This window comes from Nothoprocta perdicaria, unplaced genomic scaffold, assembly GCF_003342845.1.
Source record: "Nothoprocta perdicaria isolate Ctin4 unplaced genomic scaffold, notPer1 scaffold_42, whole genome shotgun sequence".
NCBI classification, from domain to species: domain Eukaryota; kingdom Metazoa; phylum Chordata; class Aves; order Tinamiformes; family Tinamidae; genus Nothoprocta; species Nothoprocta perdicaria.
Genome location: NW_020455666.1, coordinates 1,472,722 through 1,494,603, shown reverse-complemented (window position 1 = coordinate 1,494,603; position 21,882 = coordinate 1,472,722). Strand labels below are relative to the sequence as shown.

Here is a 21,882-nt window from a genome sequence, read left to right as displayed (position 1 = left end):
CAACCAGAACTTGCATGAAATAATATCTTAAATTTAGGTTTCACAACAGCATATTCCTCTAACATGTGACCACAGTTAAGAAGTTGTTGTGCCTTCTATAGCTACCTACTTACTGCAGACATTGATATTCTGAGCTAGGGATGAAGAYTGTGCATTAATACTCAAAGACAACCTTCTGAACAAATGTCTCCAAGACACTAAGAGGGGAAAAAATRCACCAATTTTTTGATAAAACAAGATTTTAAGTCTTCCTTCAGTAAACTGCACATGAATATGCTTTGCAATCTGACTGTAGCAGTGGGAACCTTAATGAAAAACAGCTTACTTCTTGAGGACACAGAATTAATGAGGCACTCCTGTCTATCGATTTCTATTTGCAATAATTTGGAATTTCCTTCATATGGATACTCTTGCATTCAATAACGAGTAAATTCACAAGGCAACATTTCCCAAAACTAGAGTGAAATGACTTGTTCTTTCTCCTCTAACCAGTACAGTAAGACTTGTGTAAACTTAATTACTTTGGAGAACTTTCCCTGACATCTGTACCTTCTGGTGCACACAGGCCTATAGACTACATCTATAACAAATTCCTTATTTGTCAAATACCGTAATAAACAAACCTGACAAAGTATCAAAAGGCTCTTTGTTTTTTCAAAAACCAAGGATATATGCAAGACAAAGCCATTCAAGTAAACAAACAGAAGCTTCTACCTCATAGAAACATTATCTTAAATAATCATATACTACTCCAAAATCACCAACCTTCACATACTGTCCAGCAAAGTCAGTCACTTCTGCTGTGAAGCAGCCTGATGCATCAACAGGACAAACAGGCACAGAATCTTTCTGAATGATATTAAAATCCATGCAGACTCTGTAATCATCCTGCAAGAGAGAAAAGTATAAAGTTATAGAAATCTAAAACACTGGTTAATACACCCCTGCCTGGAAAGAGAAATTAAACATTAAATATTAAACATTATATGCAATGACCAGACAGGAATAGCAAAATACTCAGCCATCACTATTCCAAAATATGCATAGGAAAAGAGAGATTTTAAAGATAGTACTTTTATTTGTGATGAAAGTTTCTTCTCTGGGTGCATGCATTTTCTCCCAACACAGCAGAGCGCGCATGTGTGTTTGCCTCTGCGTAGATATCTAGATGCACACTCAGGCAGGCAACAATTTCAGGCTATTACTGCACAGTAACTGACAATTCTCCATGACTATTATATTCCAGGCAATAAAGACTGCATAACGCACAGGTCTGGGTGACCTTTTTCATGAGGTAGGTTGTTTTAGTCCATGTAATTCCTGAATTCTACATAAGAAATCCTATTTTCTCAACATTTTAATTTTGAATGGCAAGTCTGAAGTCAGGGAATCCCCCAGGGTTCCCACTTTGCTGCCCTGGAGGTGCCAGAACTTTACTGAGGGTCTAGATGGGGGATGTTAACAGGAGAAGCAGTAGGAGAACAACTGCCCTCTGCATTCACATAATTGCTTCATTCTCCTAAAAAAAAAAAAAAAAAATCCTCAGTCTGCATCAAGCTCAGTGGCTTTTTGAACTTTAGATGTTCTTAAATTGCTGATCTGACTAGACAGGGAAGGAAGACTTTGGGCACAGAATCTCTACTTTTGGCTATGTAAAATGGAAGCTGCTGTGACCTTGTCTGTCAAACCAGGCTGCAGCTGAACAGTCAGCCTCCTCCATGCTTAGAGCTCATTTACCTTTTGCAAAACAAGGACACAGCAGCTATTTGACAGAGTTGCACTCTGAAGCATTTTTTCCAGCTTGATCAAGGAGATCATTTAAGCAAGTGCTTAAACGGTTTGGTAGCAGAATTTTCCTTCCCTAGATCAGACAGATAACGGTGATTCAGCCCTTCCAAATGGCAAAGCAGGGTTTCTAGACCCTCTCTGTGGTTGTAGCAACGGCAATTCTCAATTACATGCCAGATCTCATCCACCCAACAATATCCACTGTTTCCAGTGGTTCCCACCTCCTTCAAGACAGAGCTGGCAGATGTTGCCAGCTGACCCACATCCTACTCAGACTCCTTTACAGGGACAGTGAGGTTAGCTGTCACAAGTGCTAAAGCATTAGATGTAGAAGTTTGAAACCACTTCAGCTCAATTGCTCTGCACACAACCCCTTCCTACTTCTCGGATGCTGTGGGCAGCCCTGGTGCCTATGGAGCCTCCCTTTGGTCAAGCAGCTACTTCAGTCAAGAGATGAACTGAGATAAGCCAGTCCTCAGTTGAGCTTTCAGCAACTATTAGTACTGAGATATAGCAAGCAGATTGCAGTGTTAAAACGTAAACCAGATGACAGGACTAATATCAACCCTGATTTGGCAGTGAACTGTAACAGCCTTTGAAGAAGCAGCCAGCAAAGGGTACATCAAAGCCTGGCATGTTGACAACTCAGCAAAGCTATAATAACATACCTTCTACTTCAGAGGACCTGGGTCAAGATGTGGTACTGTTTGATTTGCATTGCTGATGTGGCCAATGATATATGAAGAGTTCTACTACTTTGGTTTTCTATGGTTAGTTCCTTTCTTTTGAAGGGCTCAAACATCAAAGCAAAAATCTTCTAGACTAACCTATCACTTGTTTTAATGAAGGTTTGCTTCAGCAAACACAAGTGAGAAACACATCCAGGCACGTACATAAGCCCACAACAGCTAAGTTCCACTGGTGAAAAAGACTAATTCCATTTCTTTCCAGGACAGAAATCAGCATTCACTTCTGTAAGACTGTCAAAATTACACAGATTTCTCAAAAGATTTATACACACACACACAATCATCACAGAGTAACTGAAGCAAAAGCAAATGAGAAATGAGAGTTCATTGATAAGAATAACTCAAATCTTTTCTGTTTGGAAAAGATAAAAAGCAACAAGAAATTGAAGTTGACAAGGTTGATTTGAGACCTTTTCTAACAAATTAGAGTATTTTTCTCACTCATTGGAAAGACTGCAACATTACTATGATATCTGTGACTCACACTCAGAGCATTCACACCTCATAGGGCTTATTTTAATAAGTTAATTGTAAATAAACTCTACACCAAGTGCCCTAGCTGTTGAGTTTGTCATAATGATCTGTAGATGCAAAGACTTTACCAAGAGCCTGTTTTTTTTTTTTAATTGCTTTGTCTTGTTCTGTGAGCTTTCTTTTTCATTCTGATTTCTTTCCAACTGAAATAATTGTAAGCTACCTGATATTGTGAGATAGCTCATATTTGGCAAAAGCTATCACAGCTGTATTATGCAGGGACATCTCTTTATATCAGTTTGCATCTTGATAAGGGAAATGAAACATTAAAATAGGTTCATCCTTCAGAGAAAGAATATAGCAAAATGACACAGAAAACAGGTATTTCATATATTCATTCATATATATACATATATAAATATATACAAAAAAAATGTGCAATTAATGCCAGCAGTTTCTGGAAATAATGACATAGTGGCTGCTTCAGGGATCTCCAATTGCTGGCAATTGGCAGGTCGCATTTTGGGTGGGGAATAAAGTCTCAGTACAAAAGACTCAGACTCTCTTCTGGCATTCCAAATGTAGTGTTGAAACTGAAGCTCTGAAGAGTAGCAATGTGCTGAGCAGAAGCACAGTTATCATCCAGAATTATGACTCAGCATAGCGAAGCTTCACTCAGTGCAACAGGTCATTTCTTCTTAAAGTGAATAGCTTATAAAAAGCTAAGAGTAATGACATTCAGAAGATACTGTGGTGAGTTCACTTCTCATATGAGAAGAACTAAGATCTCTAACCTAGCACACAAGACAAGAGCACATAYAAAGAAATGGCTATGAAAATTCAATTCTGTATTTTATATATATATTTATATTTTTTTAATATCCCTGTCACCCTGACACACAGTTCATAGTAACATCGAAGACTTGAGAAGAAAAAGAGAATAACTGCATAGTTCATACTCACAGCACCAAAATAAGGGGCCTGATGTACAACACCTGTGCCTTCCTCCTCCTTCACATAATTGTCTACGACCACAGTAAAAGCACCCTTATCTTTGCACTGTAACACAAAAACATGCATTTTTAGAACAGAGGAGCTACATAAAATTGTCCATCCTCAAGAGTCAATAACTGCATTTGAAATAAATTACACACATTAAAGAGTGATAAAACTAATGTTATGTAACCATTTCCCAAAGCTGAGACACCCAGGCTGTCCATATCATTCAAATGGCATCATTTACATTTAAATCTAAGACCACCCTAGGAAGTCTCCTAGAGTCAGCTACTCCTCAAGTCTAGAATCAATACCTGGTTCAATGCCTAACAGAATACAAATCAACAGGCTCCTACAAACAAGGATACAATCAAGAAAACCACAAGCATTCTATACTAAGAGTTCTTTGTGTGTACCATACGTTCCAATTACCAAAAAAGTTTATTTCCATTATTACCTCCAGAGAAGAATGTTATAAGTATCAAGGAAAAAAAAAGAAAGAAAAAGGAAGTACTAATCTAAAAAACTGCAATGTTCATTATGTAGATAATCAGGAATAAGAAGCTATATTCTGTCGCTCAGTTTATAAAAAAGCAGCAAGAATTACTGCAGAAAATGACAACTGAATCATATTTGTTAGAGAATAGTAGATTTGACTTCTTCTGAAGAGGAATATTTTGAGAACGAAAAATACACTCTGAGAAAAAGTTGAATATGCCAACCTGCTCCACTAAAATATTCAAAAAAGAGTGATGTATTCTCAGTCTTTACACATGTAGTCTTATTGACTTGATTTGGTTATGTTTGACCTTTCTCTAGAAATAACAGGTTCTGCTTCCTACACAGGTGACTGCAAATGAATGAATCCTGAGGTGCTTTGCTAGCAGTACCGTAATTCCATTTAAAGTCTTGGAAGAATTTAATTTTCTTTATATATGTATTTTTTAAATACATCATTTTTTCTACCCCTTCTCTTATTATGCTTATTTTAAWATCATCTGAAGTGCTATCGTTAACTAGGCTAGATTTATGCAGCAGTTCAAGGCTTTTGCTAGAATAAGAGCTAGTGTTTCTGGTATTTATGGATATCATCCTGCGCAGCATTTAATTCTTTAATAGTTACACACTTGCAGTCTTTTCCCTTGTGCACAGCCAAGTCATTCTCTTAATTTGAGCAGTTAAACAAAAGACAAGTTCATCAGACAAGAAACTGAAAGAATAGTGACTATTTATTAATGTTTTGGGGAAATTGCTCTGTAATCTGAAGTCATGCTAGTGGTCATGATTGAATTCTTACTCTGGATATATTTAAAAGAGGGGAAAAAAAGAAAAAAAGAACAGTCCACCATCTGTTTAACCTTTTACTTGGAGTTAAAGCTGCTAGGAGTTAGAGCTACCTTAAAGCATATGGCTTGTTATTAGAAACATGATTTAATATGTATATGTGTGCGTGCTTCTATCATATACACATACAAGTATATACACATGTAACAAAATATGTACGTAATAACAACAGGAAACACAGAGTTGTTTCTACCTTTGCATTTGTATCCTACATCTAAATAGCAAACTGACCTAACTCACCTTAATAAAATATTCAAAAACTGGTTTATATTTCTTGCCTTTAAGAGCAATGCCAGGAAATCTGAAGGGAAAGACACACAAATTAACAATTGACCAATTGCTCAGTCATTGGTTAGAATGCTGTTTTTCCTATTCCCCTTTTCCCCTTCTGTAACAGAACTTTATCTCAGCAGGTTATAATAGCACTTTCTAAAGAGGTTTTGCCCATTTCTATACTTGACAATTCAGAAGATGAAAACAGTAATGTACTAATGCATCTCTAGTAAGAGTCAACGGTTATTCCTCGCCTTTCAATCAAGCAACCATTTCACACTAAATATATCAATAAAGCATTAATAAAACATTTCTGGTAAAGTTGGACTAGAAGCTTCAGAATTCAAAAAAAAAAGAAGGTAATTTCAAATGGAGTTGTCGTCTATAGCTTGGTATGTTCAACAAAATTAAGCACCAATCCAAATCAGACAGAATTTACTAGCACAAAGGATCGTGATACTGTGTATTACGGCATCCAAAGCTTAGGTCTGAAACTAGCTATCTTAACTCTCCTCAGATTGACTGGGGAGCCCCATACGACTAACTGGAAATTTAAACAGATATAGCCCGTTTATGGTGCTCTTCAAGTCTCCAGCATCCCAAAGTGCTTAAATCTTCCATTTAAGAGAACTACCACACACTCACACACAACATGCCCTACCATCAACCTAGTTAAAATGCAATTTAGGAAGAGCCAAACTCCATATCTTTATTTTTATTCTCAGAATGAAGCTATGAAGCTTCAAACTGCTTCGTAAAAAGAGGTACACATTAACACAAGTAGCAGCTATCCAACCCGACTTTAAATACTCTTTTTTTTACCCACTGAGCAAAGATAAATAAGCAGTTTTCAAAAAGCCATAAATGCCACTAGCTAGTTAAATCTGGTAGTCAAACAGAGACAAACAACATTCGCTTGCTGGAGACAGTGGTTTGGGTTTTTTTTTTTTTTTTTTTTTTGTATTTCTTCTTAAATGCTTAAAAAAAAGCTCAAAAGCCATTCTGCATTTGAAATAACACACCTAGTTTTCAGACTTGAACATTTTCTGAAGAAAAAAGCCACCTTATGTTTTATTTGGAGCTTTGCTTCATCAAAGATCAATTTGTCCTAGTAAATTTCAATTCCTTCTACAGATTTTTGAAAGATATAAACAAAAAGAATAACCACACATAGCAATTCATCTTCAGGTAACTGCAAAATGCACCAACTCAAAACATTTCATTTCCTATCTATAGAAATATGAGAAGTTAACAGATGTATAGTAATTTATGTACTTGCCTGTCAAGTATCTCATACTCAGTGTCAGATTTGTACAATGCTATCAGTCTGGCTTCCATCAGTATGTAAATCTTTCCTGTTGCATTATCTAAAATATAAAGTTGCATAAGTCTCAATTTAATACCCTGATTTGCAATCATTGCAAAATCTTTCAATTCATACAAGATGGTATCACATTAGCTATAACACTACACAGAATAATCAATGAGTATTATTTATGTGGGATTTCTTCCTCAACAAAAACCCTATGGGCATTCAATATAAACACTTTTAAAAAGTTAAGCTTAAACAGATACATAAGACTAAACCCAGTGCCTTGACATTCAGCTGTTCACACAAGAGGTGTGTGCATGTGTGTGTGTGTGAGAGAGAGTACATGTATTTGTGTACACATATTGTTTTGCAAATCAAGAAGGACTGGATCAAAGATGATTGCATTTCAAGACRAAAACCAAATCTTTTTCCCAAGTGAAAATGAAGACATCATAACACACTCCTTTGCCAATTAAAAGGCTGGGATTACAAACCCTGGAAAACTATTTGAAACAGTAATAAAAGAAAAAGCGTGTATTTTTTTTTTTTTTTTTTAGGCACCCCATGTGGCCTGCTATATACATTTCTTGAGTCGGACAATCTCCTGACAGAGGTCACCTGGTTGCACCACTTATAGTGACATAACATTTGGGCCTATGTACTCTTGCACTGGAGATAACTGTATATAGTTGGGGCGTACATTATGGTATGAATAAACACGCTTTGTCAGTTGGAGACAGACATGAAACACCTTGTGTCAAAAGCACAAAGCTGCTCAGTTACTTAACCGAGCTGCCACGCAGCACTTGCTTGTGGGTCTTGAGCCTTTCTTTATCCCCAAACAACTCAGGGACAGCTAAAGCCACATTATTTTTGAGACAAAGAGAATTGTGACTCTGTGGTAGTTACAACAGCTGCTCTTACTTGTGATTTTATGCAACCGCTCTTAAACTCAGATTAAAAAAAAACGGTTTAACAAAAAAAAAAAAAAAAAGAACACACACCCTGCCATACAGCAAGGTTATCTCATCCTTCACAATAATACCTAATCCAATTCCAGCAAAGTCCTGTACACCTAGCATCAAATAAAAGGAATAAAATCTAAGTACATCAACACAGGCACCAAAAAAAGCGTTCATTATAATTCACGTTAGGTTAACACTTGCCTCTCAATTTTATATACTGCAATTCTGGATTAACACAGAGGGCCAGATTACTAGGTAAAGTCCAAGGAGTTGTGGTCCAAGCAACAAGAGATGCACTTTCATCTTCATCCAGCGGGAAGCTCACAATCACAGAAGGATCTTGAACATCCTTAAATAAGACAGAATAAAGTCAAAGGAAATAAACCAGAAAAGAGCCCAAAAGTTTGCTGTGTCTATTAATATTTCTTTGGTTTGTGCTTTCTCATTAAGTTACTGTCATACATTATACCACTGCAAGCTGTCAGTCCGACAGGGCCACAGTTTATTTTTAAAAAGTTACAATTAACAATGAAATTTTGGAGAATTAGCTATCCAAAAGCCAGAGAAATGGGTGCCAATTCCCTCAGGTATCTCTTATAATCCCATTTTAAGAAGTGAAAATAACCTAAACTGACAAGGAATCAGCAGCAATTTCTCAGCTACTGCTGCACAAAGCTTTTTTCTGTCTTTCCTCCAGGGAGGAGGAGGAATAGCCATCCCTTAAAGATGCATTCTGTTTAAAAAAAAAAAAAAAGCTATTTTTAGTGCAATCTTTTAGTAAGAAACTATAGCTAACAAGGAAAAATAAAAGGTCTGGGTAATTAGAATATATCAGTATTTAAGACAGCAAAGATATCTGGGAAGGAGATCTTCATTAGCTACCCTGTAAAACCTTATCTCCAAGCAAGTCAAAAAATTCCTTTAAAACAAGTACAACCCTATTAAATCATTTCAAATCCTATGAAAGTCAGATTTAGAAAGAAAATCTAGTTTTGCAAACATTGAAGCTTCAAATTAATAAATTTCCACTAGTTAGTTTTAAATGCCTAACAAAAATGACTATCATACATAAAGCCTGAACATCCAAATAGGTTACCTTGTCATTTCATAGTACAAGGCACTTTGGTTTCAGTCCAGTATCATGCAACAGTTAATTGCATCATGGAACAAGCAGCTATTTATGTCTGAGCTAAGGGCTGTTCCAGAGGGAATTTTCTGTGAACATCTGGTGCAGTCAACAGTCAAAACATAAATATTACATAACTCTTGAACTGCACTCAATGCCAAGGGAAGATTAACCCATTACTGCAATTCTGTCTCTACCAGTTACTATATGACAGCACTTCACTTTCTGAAACACTAAGTTGACCAGATGGTAAAAAGCATCTGGCAAATCATAAAAAATTACACTTTCTTACTACCAAATAACATGGCTGTTTAACAGTTATCTTGTTATCTTGTAATCTTCACAGTTACACTTGTCTTAATTTGAAGGCTACATCTCTTCAGTAAGAAGATACTGACACAGATTACTCAACTTTAGACACCCAATTCAGTTTCTTAACATGCTCCTCTAACGTCTGTCTTATTCCCCATACAATCAGTAAAAAGTCAAATTCAGAAAAAAAATGGCCTTGCCAAGAATAATTCTTGCTAGCTCACTGACCCTTATATCTCTTCTCCAAAAGACCACCTCTGACAAACATAAAGATTATTTCTGCATCAAGTGCCAGAAGAGTAAATCTCTCTACCAGTTCTAGAATAATAGCATCAAAATATTTTTATAAAGATTTAAAAGTAGAGCTTTATTTCATGAAAAAAGATACATAAAAAAGCAAGCTTTGTGATTTAAAGAAAATTCAGTAGTTTGAGTATATATGAACTGCTAATTAATAAATATGAGCCAAGAAAGCAGTTATTTCAGCCATCCCTATTCGAGGCAGTCACAAGTATCTAGATATCTTTGTCTCACTTTTCTAAGTCACAAAACCACTGTTTATTCAATAGAGTCAAGGACCTAACAGCAATATAGAGCTTTTTATATCAGTGGACTGCATTCTACTACAAGTCTATTTAAATATTTGTTTTAAAAACATATTAACCTTTGCTAGGCAAAACATGAAAAAGACCAGATGCATGATTTGTGCTAACTTTCTGCCATAACAAAAGCAGATTTATGGCATAGAGGCCTAAGTGGGGGCAGGAGAGGATACAAAACTTTTGTCCACTAACACAAATTTCAGAAGACTGAGGCACAAGATCTGCCTTCTCAAAATTTAATAGAACTCTGCAGGAAATAAGAAGCTGCATCCAGTTGTTCATTATTTGGTGATCATTTTCTAATTCATGCTATTTTATTTTTTACAMTTACAACCTTTAGGAAATGTCTTACCTAGTACAATTTACAACTTAAAAGATTCTTGGAACAGCTATTATTATACCACTTTGCTACAACCAAACACAACCTAACTCCTGGTACTCCCCTCGCAAGAAACTTCAACTTTGTTACAGACCTTCCCCTTTGCAAATCTGCACAGAAAGGGACAACTTCAGCTCTCTTAATAGATATTTACCATGAAAACCCAACAACGCAATGCTCCTCTCAGGAGTCTGCAGAAGAAACACCGGCAATTAACTAGAATAGAGCAAACTATAATTATACATCTGTAACTAGTGATCAAAAAGAACAAGGAAGGAGGGAGAGATGAAGTGATTCAAACAAACAGCCAAACATAATAAGAATTAGTTGATTTTTCCAGAATTTTTATTGTCAACTTGGAATGTGCAAAGATGCTTATGTTCAACCAAGTACCAAGGAGGAGAGTCTTCCAAACTCAAATAGAAGGAATAAGTTATGTATAATGCACATGTACAGTGACTTACCTTGTAATTCTGATGAGACTCGAAGTTTGACAGTGGAGTGTTGCACGCAGTTGAAAAAGGCATGACTTTAACCCCTCTGTACACCAGACCTTTGTCATACAGCTGCTTGAAAACCCACCTGGAAGTAAACAAGGAACACAGAAGAGCACTTGGGGTTTCAAAYTCAATAAACCAATGGCAAAGTAGGGACCTGTTTTGTATGGTTTTACCCTGCCAAGGGTATACACACGGCTCAATCTGAAGAGCATTTCTTCACAAGAGGGCACAACTAAACACTCCAAACAAGAAGACTCAGCTCTCATCCAAGATCAGATTCGTGCATCAACCTTTAATTCTATTTACGCAATCTTCAGCACCGCGTGTAATATCTTTGAATCCTAATCTCTCCTTGAAATTATCAACACAGTATGTTAAAATGACAGATGCTTACAGTGAATAGTAGCAGAAAATGAAATACAGTTTAAGCAGCAAACACTGCAACAGTCAGATACAGAGAATATAGGGTTTTGCCAACACATGGACATCTGATGACCTGCTAAAAGATAAGCTACCCCCACACTGATTGCCTTTGGTGAAAGCTCTCAATCAGACTTATACTGCCAGGGGCACATGGCTACCTTAGAGGAAAAGGTGGGAGAAACAAGCCTTAAATAACCATGCCAACATTTGACCGAATTTCGTGTTCTGCAGAGTCTGGTCATTTCAAAATGCACAGGCAAATTGTTAAATATCACTACTGTTAAAATTCTTTTTTTTACCTCAGTTACGGTTTTAAATCATCCTGTGTGCTTTTCTATGCCCCTTTCCAGATAAGCGGCTCATTGCTAAGCAAACAACCCCCTCCTGGCAAGCAGCACTTTTCTGCAGGCTGTCATTTGGTGCTTGAGAGCCAGGTCTATATTTAAGTGTCTTGTCTTTTACTTTTGAAYGCCTAATCTTCAAGACACAAAATGAAAGCAGACCATTACACTGATATCTATCTGCAGCCTGAGACGCAATAGAGGAAGATAAGCACTGGCTGCTGTCATGGAAAGTCACACAGTATCTTAATTGGAATGGCTGCTACAATATAGATCAGAGAGCTGCCGAAAATGCAGACATTCAGTCTACTCAAGCTCATCAAGGGACCTCAGATTAATTCCAAAATYTCCTAGGAGCGGTCACTGACTTGAGAAAGTTACATAATTGGAAACCTGTCTCAGAGGGATAAAGTACAAAAGGCACCAGCAACAGCAAGTTCTGCTACAGGGGGGCAAACCCGGAGGCTTCTCAGAACTGTGCACTCTAATGAAGGYGGCTTATTTTGCAGGCCAAACTTACAGATACCATGATAAAGTATTCAGGGTGACTACTAACAAGCTGTGATTGCTTGACCCCAACCCAAACTCAAAACATAGCAATGATTGTCTCTCTGTTATTACAACAGGAACCACATCCACTTAAATCTACACAGCTATAAATCCATCTTTTCCTAAAGAAACAAAACAATGGTTAGTAAATATGACTTCATCATCTTTCAGTACATGCATGTCAGCAAACTAACTGCAGAAGTTGTAATGAAAGTTAATACAACATTTTAAATGGAGGCTTACCACCTCAGTATAACAGACCATAACATTGACGGTATTCACAGTGAAGTTGTGCTACTTGCTTTTCAGACCATTAATTAAAATATCCTTAGATAAAAAAATCTCCAGGATATCACTGCTTTCTCAAGAACACTGCCTACTGTCAGTGTAGAAGGAAACTACTCTGTGGAACAGTGGATATATAGTTGTAAATACAACTGCAAATTTCAGAAATGAGAACCACTAGATGGAGCTACCAAGATACAATTCCAAGCCAGCATCTCCCTCTTGTGGTTATGCTACCCTACTTCAAAGCAAGAACTCTCATTTTTTCCCACTGCCAAGCAAACAGATAACCTTGCAAAGAGCTCTCCTTGCATTTTGTAATTACTACCCATTTGTATTTTACCATCTTAACTGCTGTCTTCAGGCAACCACACCAACATAATAATGAGAATTATAATCAAGCCAAAAGACTCCTGCTTGATAAGAACTGGTTCATTAGGAAAACAATAAGGGGGAGGAATTCAGGATCTGAAAACTCCTAGCATTCAAGAAAATGAAAATCATTCCTAATATCAAAAAGTGATTGTCAAGCTCATGAGGGGCTTTTAAAAAAAGAATTATGAACTTAATTACTACTATTACTAATTACAAATTAAAGATTAGGTTAGGAAAACATCACAGGAGAATCTGGAAGTGAACCATGTCTACAAAAGCTTTCCACTATGTTAAAAATTCCACGATGTTCAGAATGCGCATCTGGGGACACTAGATGGTGCGGAAAGCTATTTAAATTGATGCTGCAGCACACAGGGAGCAATCAGCTGGCCTAAGAACCCATACAGGCAGCCAATGGAAGAGACAGCAATTTAGATAACAAGCAAATATCCACACTCTTACAGAATTAAAACTTAAAAGATCAACCCCAAATGTTTTAAAGACACGGAGAACCCATGACATTCATCACGTATCGTTGCTAAATACTGCACAAGTTTAATACTTCAGTACTACGAGGCACTAATCACCAACAGAGGGCCTGCCAAAACACTATGGCTTTTTATCCATAACAGGATGAAGTTTTGTGCTAAGTCAAGATTTAGCAGACTAAAAACTTGCCTTATACTTTAGTCAGCCACCATCAAGCGGCCATTTTCAGCCAACTCCATTATAAGACACTAAAAAGTTCTCTAGCAGTGTTGACCTGTACAATAGCTGCAGAACAAGACAATATTAACATAAGATGTATCTGATGTCTGAGGTCTAAACCATTTCAAGTCTAAACATGATAATATGACAGCCACCGCTAAACATATAATCAAAACACAATAAAGCTGTTAGTTCAATACAGTCACCAGATTACAGTCACTGAAGAAGTTAATTTGCAGTTTTGTCTTYTTTACTTACCTGGAAATTAATTTAAATTTAAGCTATAGCATCTTAAAAGAACAAAAGAAAAGGAATTCAAAAATAAGGAAATTCTATGAGAAATACACTAGATGATTACTGAAACCAACACTTCTAATGGATGTAAACTTGATATAGCTATACTAACACGTGGAGATTTTCAGTTTGATTGTCTAGATAACAACTTCTTGGTCAGGGAGAGATAAGAGTACTAAAAGCAACAAGAAGGTAGAAATATAATACCATTTCTTAAACATTACTAGATCAGTAAAACTGCTTTTAAGCTGATGTGGAATAGTAAGATTTCATGATTAAGAGAAGTTTAGCAACATTTTACTAAACAAAAACAAAACATCCTACTACTTCCCTATTTCACATCACCATTCAGTAAACACATGTGGACAACAACTGAAGGATTTTTAACATTCAGCATTTTTAACTGAACTGGTAAAGCATATGCAAAGTATTCAAGTTAACTTACCACACAGATTCCATGAACTCAGGATAAAGAGTTTTATAGTCATTTTCAAAGTCAATCCAGCGTCCTAGCCTGGTAACATTGAACTGTTAAGAAACAAATAAAGTAGCTTAAAACACACATGAATATAAAAAAAAATGGTACATTTCCAATATTTATTCTACTACAACAGCTTGATTTAAAGAGAAGAGTATTTGCCCACATCACTGAAATGTATCTACATTTAAGCCTGACAAGTTCAAACTAGTCTCTTTAAACAGACAAAAATAAGCAAAGGAAGCCATGAACATACAACAAAATCTAGATCATGTAAAAAGCAAATGTGTTCAACACTACTAAATAAAAATGGTGGAGCAAAGATAATTTTTTAAGAGTTCAGTTCTTGAAGTTCAAGAGCCTGAAACTTATTTTCTATTTTTATACCTACTAGTCAAAGGTATTCAAAATCCAGAGCACAGAACAGCCTACCAACTCAGCTTAAAACTCCCTTGGAAAGCTGATCTGGTTTATATCAAAACATAATCAAAGTTGGAGACAAAGAAATCTGGGAGAATTTGGTACATTATGACAAGGTATCCAAGTTATTTCAGGGCAAACTACCTTGCTGACTTCCCAGGGATATGAACCGAACTGACAGGTGTTTGTCCCTATCCGAGGATAGCTTATGTTTATGCCCGCTGGCACTGAACATGAAAACTAATGAGTTAGCTATGCAATTCCCTTGGACAAGTGGTTCTCTCTTGCTAATTTTCCAACTATAGGAACTGTCAGCTCTGCAAATAACCAAGCCCGGAGGCACCTGTCCCGATATAGTTACATATACAGCAACCAGTCAAACTACTAAACTGAGACCAAAACAAGTGAGTTCTGTCTCAACATTCTCATACAGTATCCGAGCTCCTGAGATGCACCAGTTGTGCTTCKGTCCTTTGAGGCACTCTGGTATTCCAAATATAGAATCCAAATAATAATACTAATTATTAGAAGAAGTTGAGTTATTCCATTTGGTCTCAGAATTGAGAAGTTTCATGCACCCAAGAAACATCCACAGGCTTGTTAGCCACTCCAGACAGAAAATAGACACTGTTTCCAAAAGGAACACCAGAAATTTCTCCTAATACAGTCCCCAAAATACTTAAATTTATTACTGTGCTGTCACAAACCAGATATTGAAATGAATTTCATTTATAGTCTAAAACTTATTTCAAAGCAATCACTTGTTTTTGAAAATAGAGAAATTCTTTTTTGCTTTAAAAAAGTTTTAAAAGGTTAATTTCGGTTAATATTTTGCTTGCTGTATCTGCCAACTTTAATTTCTTAGCAGCTTGTATTTCACAATATTTTAATTAGTAATCCAAAATGCATGGAAAAACACATAAACATACAAACAAACAATTTATTCATGATCACAAGATGAAGTTCTGCTGTGAGTTACTCCAGATACATATACTGCTATTTTACTTACCTCCCACTCTTTAGAGTATCTCATCACAATTCCTCTGCACTGGGCATTGTATTCAGCAATCCCCATCTTTGCCACATCCTCTGGTCCTTTGATGCCTAAGGTTTTGTCGATTTCATATTCCTGAGAGCATTAAAAACCAACAACATCATCAAAAACTTTCAGGATTTCTCTAGTTCCTTTATCTCTCTCTGCATTCTGACATCAAAGCCAAAAGGCCTCCTTTATCCTTTTGAGAGTTTATGAGCATTGCACCTGAAATAAGCAGAGGTTTCAAAGGAAAATCTTGGTATACTATCAAAAAAAAGTCCAACACCCACCACTTGAAATGCATATTGATAAAACAGAAAGTAGTTACAGTAGTGAACAGAGCGAGTAGGGGGACATAATCAGTAGGAAGCACCTGATATCACCACATACAAAGAGTAAAAAGCCAGAGCAACACAGTGGGTGAAGAACTTGGAACTTTCATTTCAGCAGAAAAGGCACACGCAAGGAGAAGAGATACATGACTGATGAGCAGGTAAAAAAATGTAAAGAGGAAGCAACAGAAAATATTTGCAGGTCTATTTTTGACACATACCACAGGTAAACCATGGCAATCCCATCCAAACCTTCTGTCTACATGAAAACCACTCTGATGGGCGAATCTGGTTACTATGTCTTTAATGGTTCCTGCAAGAATATGTCCGTAGTGTGGAAGCCCGGTGGCAAACGGTGGGCCATCATAGAAGTTAAACCTAAGGTGCAGAAAGACATTAATTAAAACTAACCAGCAAATCCTGAAAAATGCTAAGTAAATCTGTGTAGCTATGCTTCTCATATCTTGCTTGGACAACCTCAGTTTCTTCCTCTMTTGGTCGGCACAGCTGTCACATTGGCAGAAGTGCAGTGGGAATAGAAGGAATATTTCAAACCATAGAGATCCTACCAGCAAGTTCTGGCAAGATTTTATGGAAGTTCACCATAACACTGCTAGGCCACTTAAGCCTTAAGTAGAAATGCATGAACTGTGTATAGTGGTTTGCTTTGCCTCAGCTATCAGAATGAAAAAAAATCAAACTGAACACTACAACTTTCACACCCTGCTTCTCCTGAACTGCTCAAAATGCCAGCTTGCTGCTCCAGAGTTGACAAACAAAGGTAAGAGCTGCTCCTTTTCATCTGCAGTTTTTCTCATAAACTTATCAAACAGGAAAATGGTTTTGTTATGGCTGTTTCTACACTTTTAAAGACTTTTAACATGAAATATAAATAGCAACCGATATGATGACAATGTTAGCCAATGCTGCTACTTGCAAAGCAAACAGCAGTTAGTTAACCTGAGTAGAAGGCCAAAAAAACTCCACTCCCCACAATCCTGAATTGCTACAAACAATTGCTGGAGCTTTCATCAGATTCTTACCTAGGTCTGTTCTTTGATTGCTTCAGGCATTCCTGGAAGCAATTAAGATTCTTCCAGAGCTGCAATATCTTCTCTTCTTCATTTGGAAAGGTTATGTTTTCTGGAACTTGATGAACCATTCTTTCTCACAGCAACAACCAAACAAGAAGAGGAAGAAAAAAAAAGAAAGAAAAAAAAAAAAGAATAGAAATGAGAAAATCATGATGCAACTTACCACCCTACAATTCTATGACACCAAGCCGCATTTTTTTTTTTAGTAGCCTGTTTGTATAGCATTGAGGCAAGCACCATATTAAACAAATGCACATACACCATAGAAATCTGCTAGCTTAACGTTTCAGACAATAGAAGAGTGCTCCCCACATTAAAATTTAAGGGGAAAAAAATCCATTTCTACTTTTTTTAATGTTAACAATGTCGTTTCRCTCCCACTAATAATCCCAAATTATCAAAAAAGACAAGAAACTCATTATCTGTTATGCAGGTGAGGTTGCAGAGGGGAGAGAATCATGGTCTGTCTGACATGAAACAGTCCAGAAAAGGCCTTGGTGTACTCTTCAAAAAATAATAGTTAGTCCCAACACAGTATTATTTCACATTGCTAACAGCCCTAAGGTCACAAGTTGGAGACTACTGAGCTGACAAAAGAATTCAGCCCACAAATTTATTTCCCAAAGCCAGTATTCTCACTCATTTCTCTTCATCATAAATAAAGAAATGGGACTGAACATCTTTCCAACCACAAAACCAGCTTTCACAGTTTAGCAATACTATGGACAAGGTTTTAACAACTGACCCGCAACTGTCAACTCCTCCAAATCTAATACATCAAATACCTGTTTAAGGTTTGGTCTGTGACTGTGACCGGGCTATGGAGGCTGCTCACGTATCACAGGTTCCATGCGTAAAATCACAGTGTCACTTTTGGCCCATTTCTATTAACTGAAGCACTGCACATAGAAACCAGTGTCCAGCAACCACAGGGCACAAATTTATGCATACACTTTCCAAACACAGAACGGAAGATTATCAGAATTGAAAAAACAAAAATAATTGAGACTTAATACCTACCAGCTGATTGTCACAGGGCATTTTTTTTTCAAGTTACAGAACAGAATAACAAAAAAGACAAGACAAGTTCACAGCTCATCTATATCTCAGCCGTAGCTGAGGAAAAAGTGAGGTGAAGACTATCATGTTTGGGAAAACCATAACCAGTTTCTGYACTGATGAATGAATAACTTGGCATATCCGCAACAGACAGAGCTCAAAACAGTCAATTCAAGAATTTGGAATACAAAAGAATCACAAAATCTTATCATCAGCTCAACAAGTGACAACATGAGAAATGAAACACTGTACACATGCAGTTAATGAAACATTTCCATGCAAGACTCCACTTTATTTAGTGAACACAAAGATTTTTGGTCAGGCAAAGAGAAGTCTCTCTGTTCATTTCCTGCTGAGAAAAATCCTTAAAAAAAAAAAGTTTTTTTTTAAAAAGGACACTCACTTTTTCTAAAAGATAGTAACATTCAATAAGAAAGTCGTCAAAGTTCACAGGTTGGACTACAGTCTCGCACTACGGCTGGCTTTCTTATCTATAAGAAGAAACATAAAAGTGTTAAAATCATAAAAGCAAGTAAGAATATGTTTTGGCAAGTTAACAATGAAGTGAAACCATATTTTAAAGATGCAGAAAGCTTAGCATGTGGTATGTGTGTGGGGACTGGTTAAAAGTAAATTGGATTACAAAATATTACTAATTTCATTCACTGCAAATCAGAAAAGACTAAGCAGCAATCTTTACTAGAAGTGCACCTAATGGTAGTACAACGAGCAGTAAAAAACACACTATGCTATACACAGAAGATGTCCAAGGACCTAGCAACCAGTGTGATATGATCCTGAGTTCCAGATTTCAAGAGGTTTACAGGCAGTCTCTGAATCATTTCATAAACTCTTCTTTGTTGTAGTCTGTATGAGACATAGGTAAGCATAAAATTTCACTTCCAAAGGGTAAGCAAGAGCCTCTATTCTCCACCTATATGCGCCCTCCCAAAATTAAACACCACAGACTTCTACACATGAAATCAGACTCCCTATTTCTGCCTTTTTTAGGAACTGAGCTTTAATGTAAGACCGCTTCTAGAATACAGACATTTTTAAATGATAATCTTATAGTCAGAAGGCAAGCATTTTTAAAACAGATAGACACAATGAAGCTACATAAAGAAACAAGGCCATACTTTAACAACTAATCTAGGACACCACAGTTTCAGATATCTAAGAAAGTAAATTAAAGCTATTCAAATCAAGCCTAGCACCTGAGGATAGGTTGGAGGGATTTCAAGATCAATTCATCTGAATGTATCACCCAAGGTGCACTGACGTGATGTATACACTAGGAGCTGAGATGCACAAAAGCCCACTTTTGTTTCCCAAAAAGGAGTCCTTTTCATACTGCAATGTCAACTAAATCAACGCAGAGTGAGCTGACTCATGAACTAGTGCTACATTTTGATACAAATATATACCCAGCAAGTAGCCATTTTAGCATATAACTGATAACTGCTTAAGAAATTTCAGTTTAATCTTCATACTACCTTGACCAAAACACAAACTCTCTTTGTGCAAGAACTGACATGAAATAACTTGGATTTTATACACCTACTAAACATAGGGATCCAAAATGAAGTCAGTCAGTAAAACGCTCCTTTTTAACAACTTTTGCTACTACTCAACAGCCCCTACTTCAGCTTTAGGAAAAAAAAATAAATAAAGCAAATACGCTTTCTTTTGTTTTGGGAAGACATGKGGCAACACTTCAAGACAAAAATATCAAATCCATCACATGTGCGACTCCCTCAGAGGCTGCCCTCCATTAAGAAGCTGATGAATTAAGATGCTGAAGGGGGATGTTATACACTCTGCCAGGCGCTTTAGCTCCTTTAACCAGTTAAAGACAAAACAAAAAATAAATAAAACGAAAACCTACAGAGTATTAACCTCCGCAGCACAGGAACGCGTTACTGAGCGGCCTGCGCGGTGCTGGGCGGCGGCTCCCGCCTGTCCCCGCGGCCGCGGAGCAGGAGCCGCCCGGCGCCCTGGGGGGCAGCCCCTGGGGGGCAGCCCCTGGGGGGCAGCCCCTGAGGGGCAGCCCAGCAGCCCCCGCCCGCCCCTCACCTCAGCGCGCCCGGCGCGCGCCGCTGCCGATGATGCAACGTCGCGCTCGGCAGCATGGCAGGAAGCACCGGCGGCGCGCCCGGCCGCCGCAGCCTGTCAGCGCACGGTCAGCCTGGGCAATAAGCCACTCATTTATTGGCCACGCCTGGTCTCCCGGCAACAGCGGAGCCAATGAGGCGCGGCGACGTGCCCCGGTGKGAAGGGCGGGGCCCGCGAGCGAGGCGCGGTCATCGCCTCCTGCTTTGCGCACTCTCATTGGCCAGCGAGGGCTGAGGGGCGGGGCCGCGCGCCCCGCGGGCTGCCGGGGGGGGGAGAGGCGCCGCCATGGCGGCCTCGGCCTCCCCGGGCCTCCATGACAAAAGCGAGTGGCGGGTGAAGGCAGATCCGGGCTAGCAGAGACACAAAATCCCTTCCACCCACATTGTATCTAGCACATTTCAAAGCTAAGGAAAGGCCCGACACAAGTCAGGAACTACAAGCGAGCAGGGCCTGGATTCTAACTGCACTATTGCCTCAACTCAGCATTTCACCATGGTTTTCTATAAGAGAACGTAAAATGTGATTCAAGATTCCAACTGTAGCCAGAAGAGGAACAGAATAAATAATTCAGAGTTTGCTCCTCTTCCCACTACCGGCTTTTCTATACCATCAAGGTTACAGTGTATCTGCACACGGATACATTGGTGATACTTTGAGGAAGCCTTTACCTTAAAAGTGTTTCCTGTTGATTTAGTTTTAACTCTTCTCCCAACTTAGCCGGAAAAAAAAAAAAAAAAATCATAAATACCTTTGAACCACTTCACAAAATGTTTCTTTACACATATACTTATTATTAAAACTCTCAAGAGATTTGGAAGGATCACAACAGCCTCTCCCTTGTTTAATGGTCTTTCAGGTTCCTGGGGTTGCAGGTTCAGACAACTGTAACCACTCCTGCTACCTTGTTTTCCTTTTACACCTTAGATTGTAAAATCCCCAGGTGACTTTTAAGATTAAGGACCAATAATTAATTCTAAAGAGAACACCAACTGCTTAAAACTTATATTCTGAAGCAACAATATAGGCAATTAGATGTTGACAGAAGGGACTCCATTCTGTCACAGAGATTTTCATCTTGTTTGCCCCAAATATTCTATACTTTTCCCTCCTCCACTGCAATAATAAACAGAAATGTGTGAAATTTTACTGTCCTTACTCAGGCAGGGCCTTTACTTGGAACAATTTGGACCACAAGCCAGAGTTCCAGTGTTTCACAAACAAACTACCTATGAAGACAGGGAGAACAGGGAAGTTATGTAGTGCACTACGTTAAAATCAAAAATAAAAAAGTTTTAAAGCCAGAAAATATTTGTGTTAGGGGAACCAATGGCCTAGCAAGGATAACTGGGGCACTCACCAGACCAGAGGAATGGCTCTGCTCTGATTTTCTCACCAAATTCTATTGAAAAAACAGAAGTTCATCAAAGGGGGGCAGTTAAGGCCAGGACTCAGCAGGAGGCTCCCTCCTTCCTCCAGTGCCCACTCCCAACGGTTCCTGGCTCCAACTCCCTGGGTCAGGAGTTCCCCTCAGGCCAGGAGATACCTTAAAACAA

At 38.0% G+C, this 21,882-nt stretch overlaps 1 protein-coding gene and 1 non-coding gene across 4 annotated transcripts in view; both read right to left on the bottom strand.

Annotated features, from left to right (window-relative positions):
- Positions 1-21,877, bottom strand: part of IARS (isoleucyl-tRNA synthetase) — a 70,640-nt gene extending 48,763 nt beyond the window's left edge. Inside the window, exons 1-12 of one of the 3 annotated variants that reach the window (XM_026046003.1) lie at positions 21,687-21,877; positions 18,618-18,705; positions 17,105-17,224; positions 16,283-16,439; positions 15,703-15,822; positions 14,241-14,323; positions 10,785-10,902; positions 8,103-8,250; positions 6,904-6,991; positions 5,592-5,652; positions 3,975-4,070; positions 766-888 (exon numbers count right to left, since the gene is read on the bottom strand). In XM_026046003.1, coding sequence (XP_025901788.1) covers positions 766-888; positions 3,975-4,070; positions 5,592-5,652; positions 6,904-6,991; positions 8,103-8,250; positions 10,785-10,902; positions 14,241-14,323; positions 15,703-15,822; positions 16,283-16,439; positions 17,105-17,223 — 1,113 coding nt within the window. In that variant the 5' untranslated portion in view covers position 17,224; positions 18,618-18,705; positions 21,687-21,877. Of the gene's footprint in view, positions 1-765; positions 889-3,974; positions 4,071-5,591; positions 5,653-6,903; positions 6,992-8,102; positions 8,251-10,784; positions 10,903-14,240; positions 14,324-15,702; positions 15,823-16,282; positions 16,440-17,104; positions 17,225-18,617; positions 18,706-20,102; positions 20,120-20,290; positions 20,389-21,686 lie in introns of those variants that run through there. The other 2 variants (XM_026046002.1, XM_026046004.1) reach the window with 2 other exon arrangements.
- On the bottom strand, positions 17,955-18,090 carry LOC112953146. The gene has a single exon (XR_003250531.1). It is a non-coding gene; the product is annotated as a small nucleolar RNA SNORA84 (small nucleolar RNA).
- Positions 21,878-21,882: the final 5 nt, after the last annotated feature.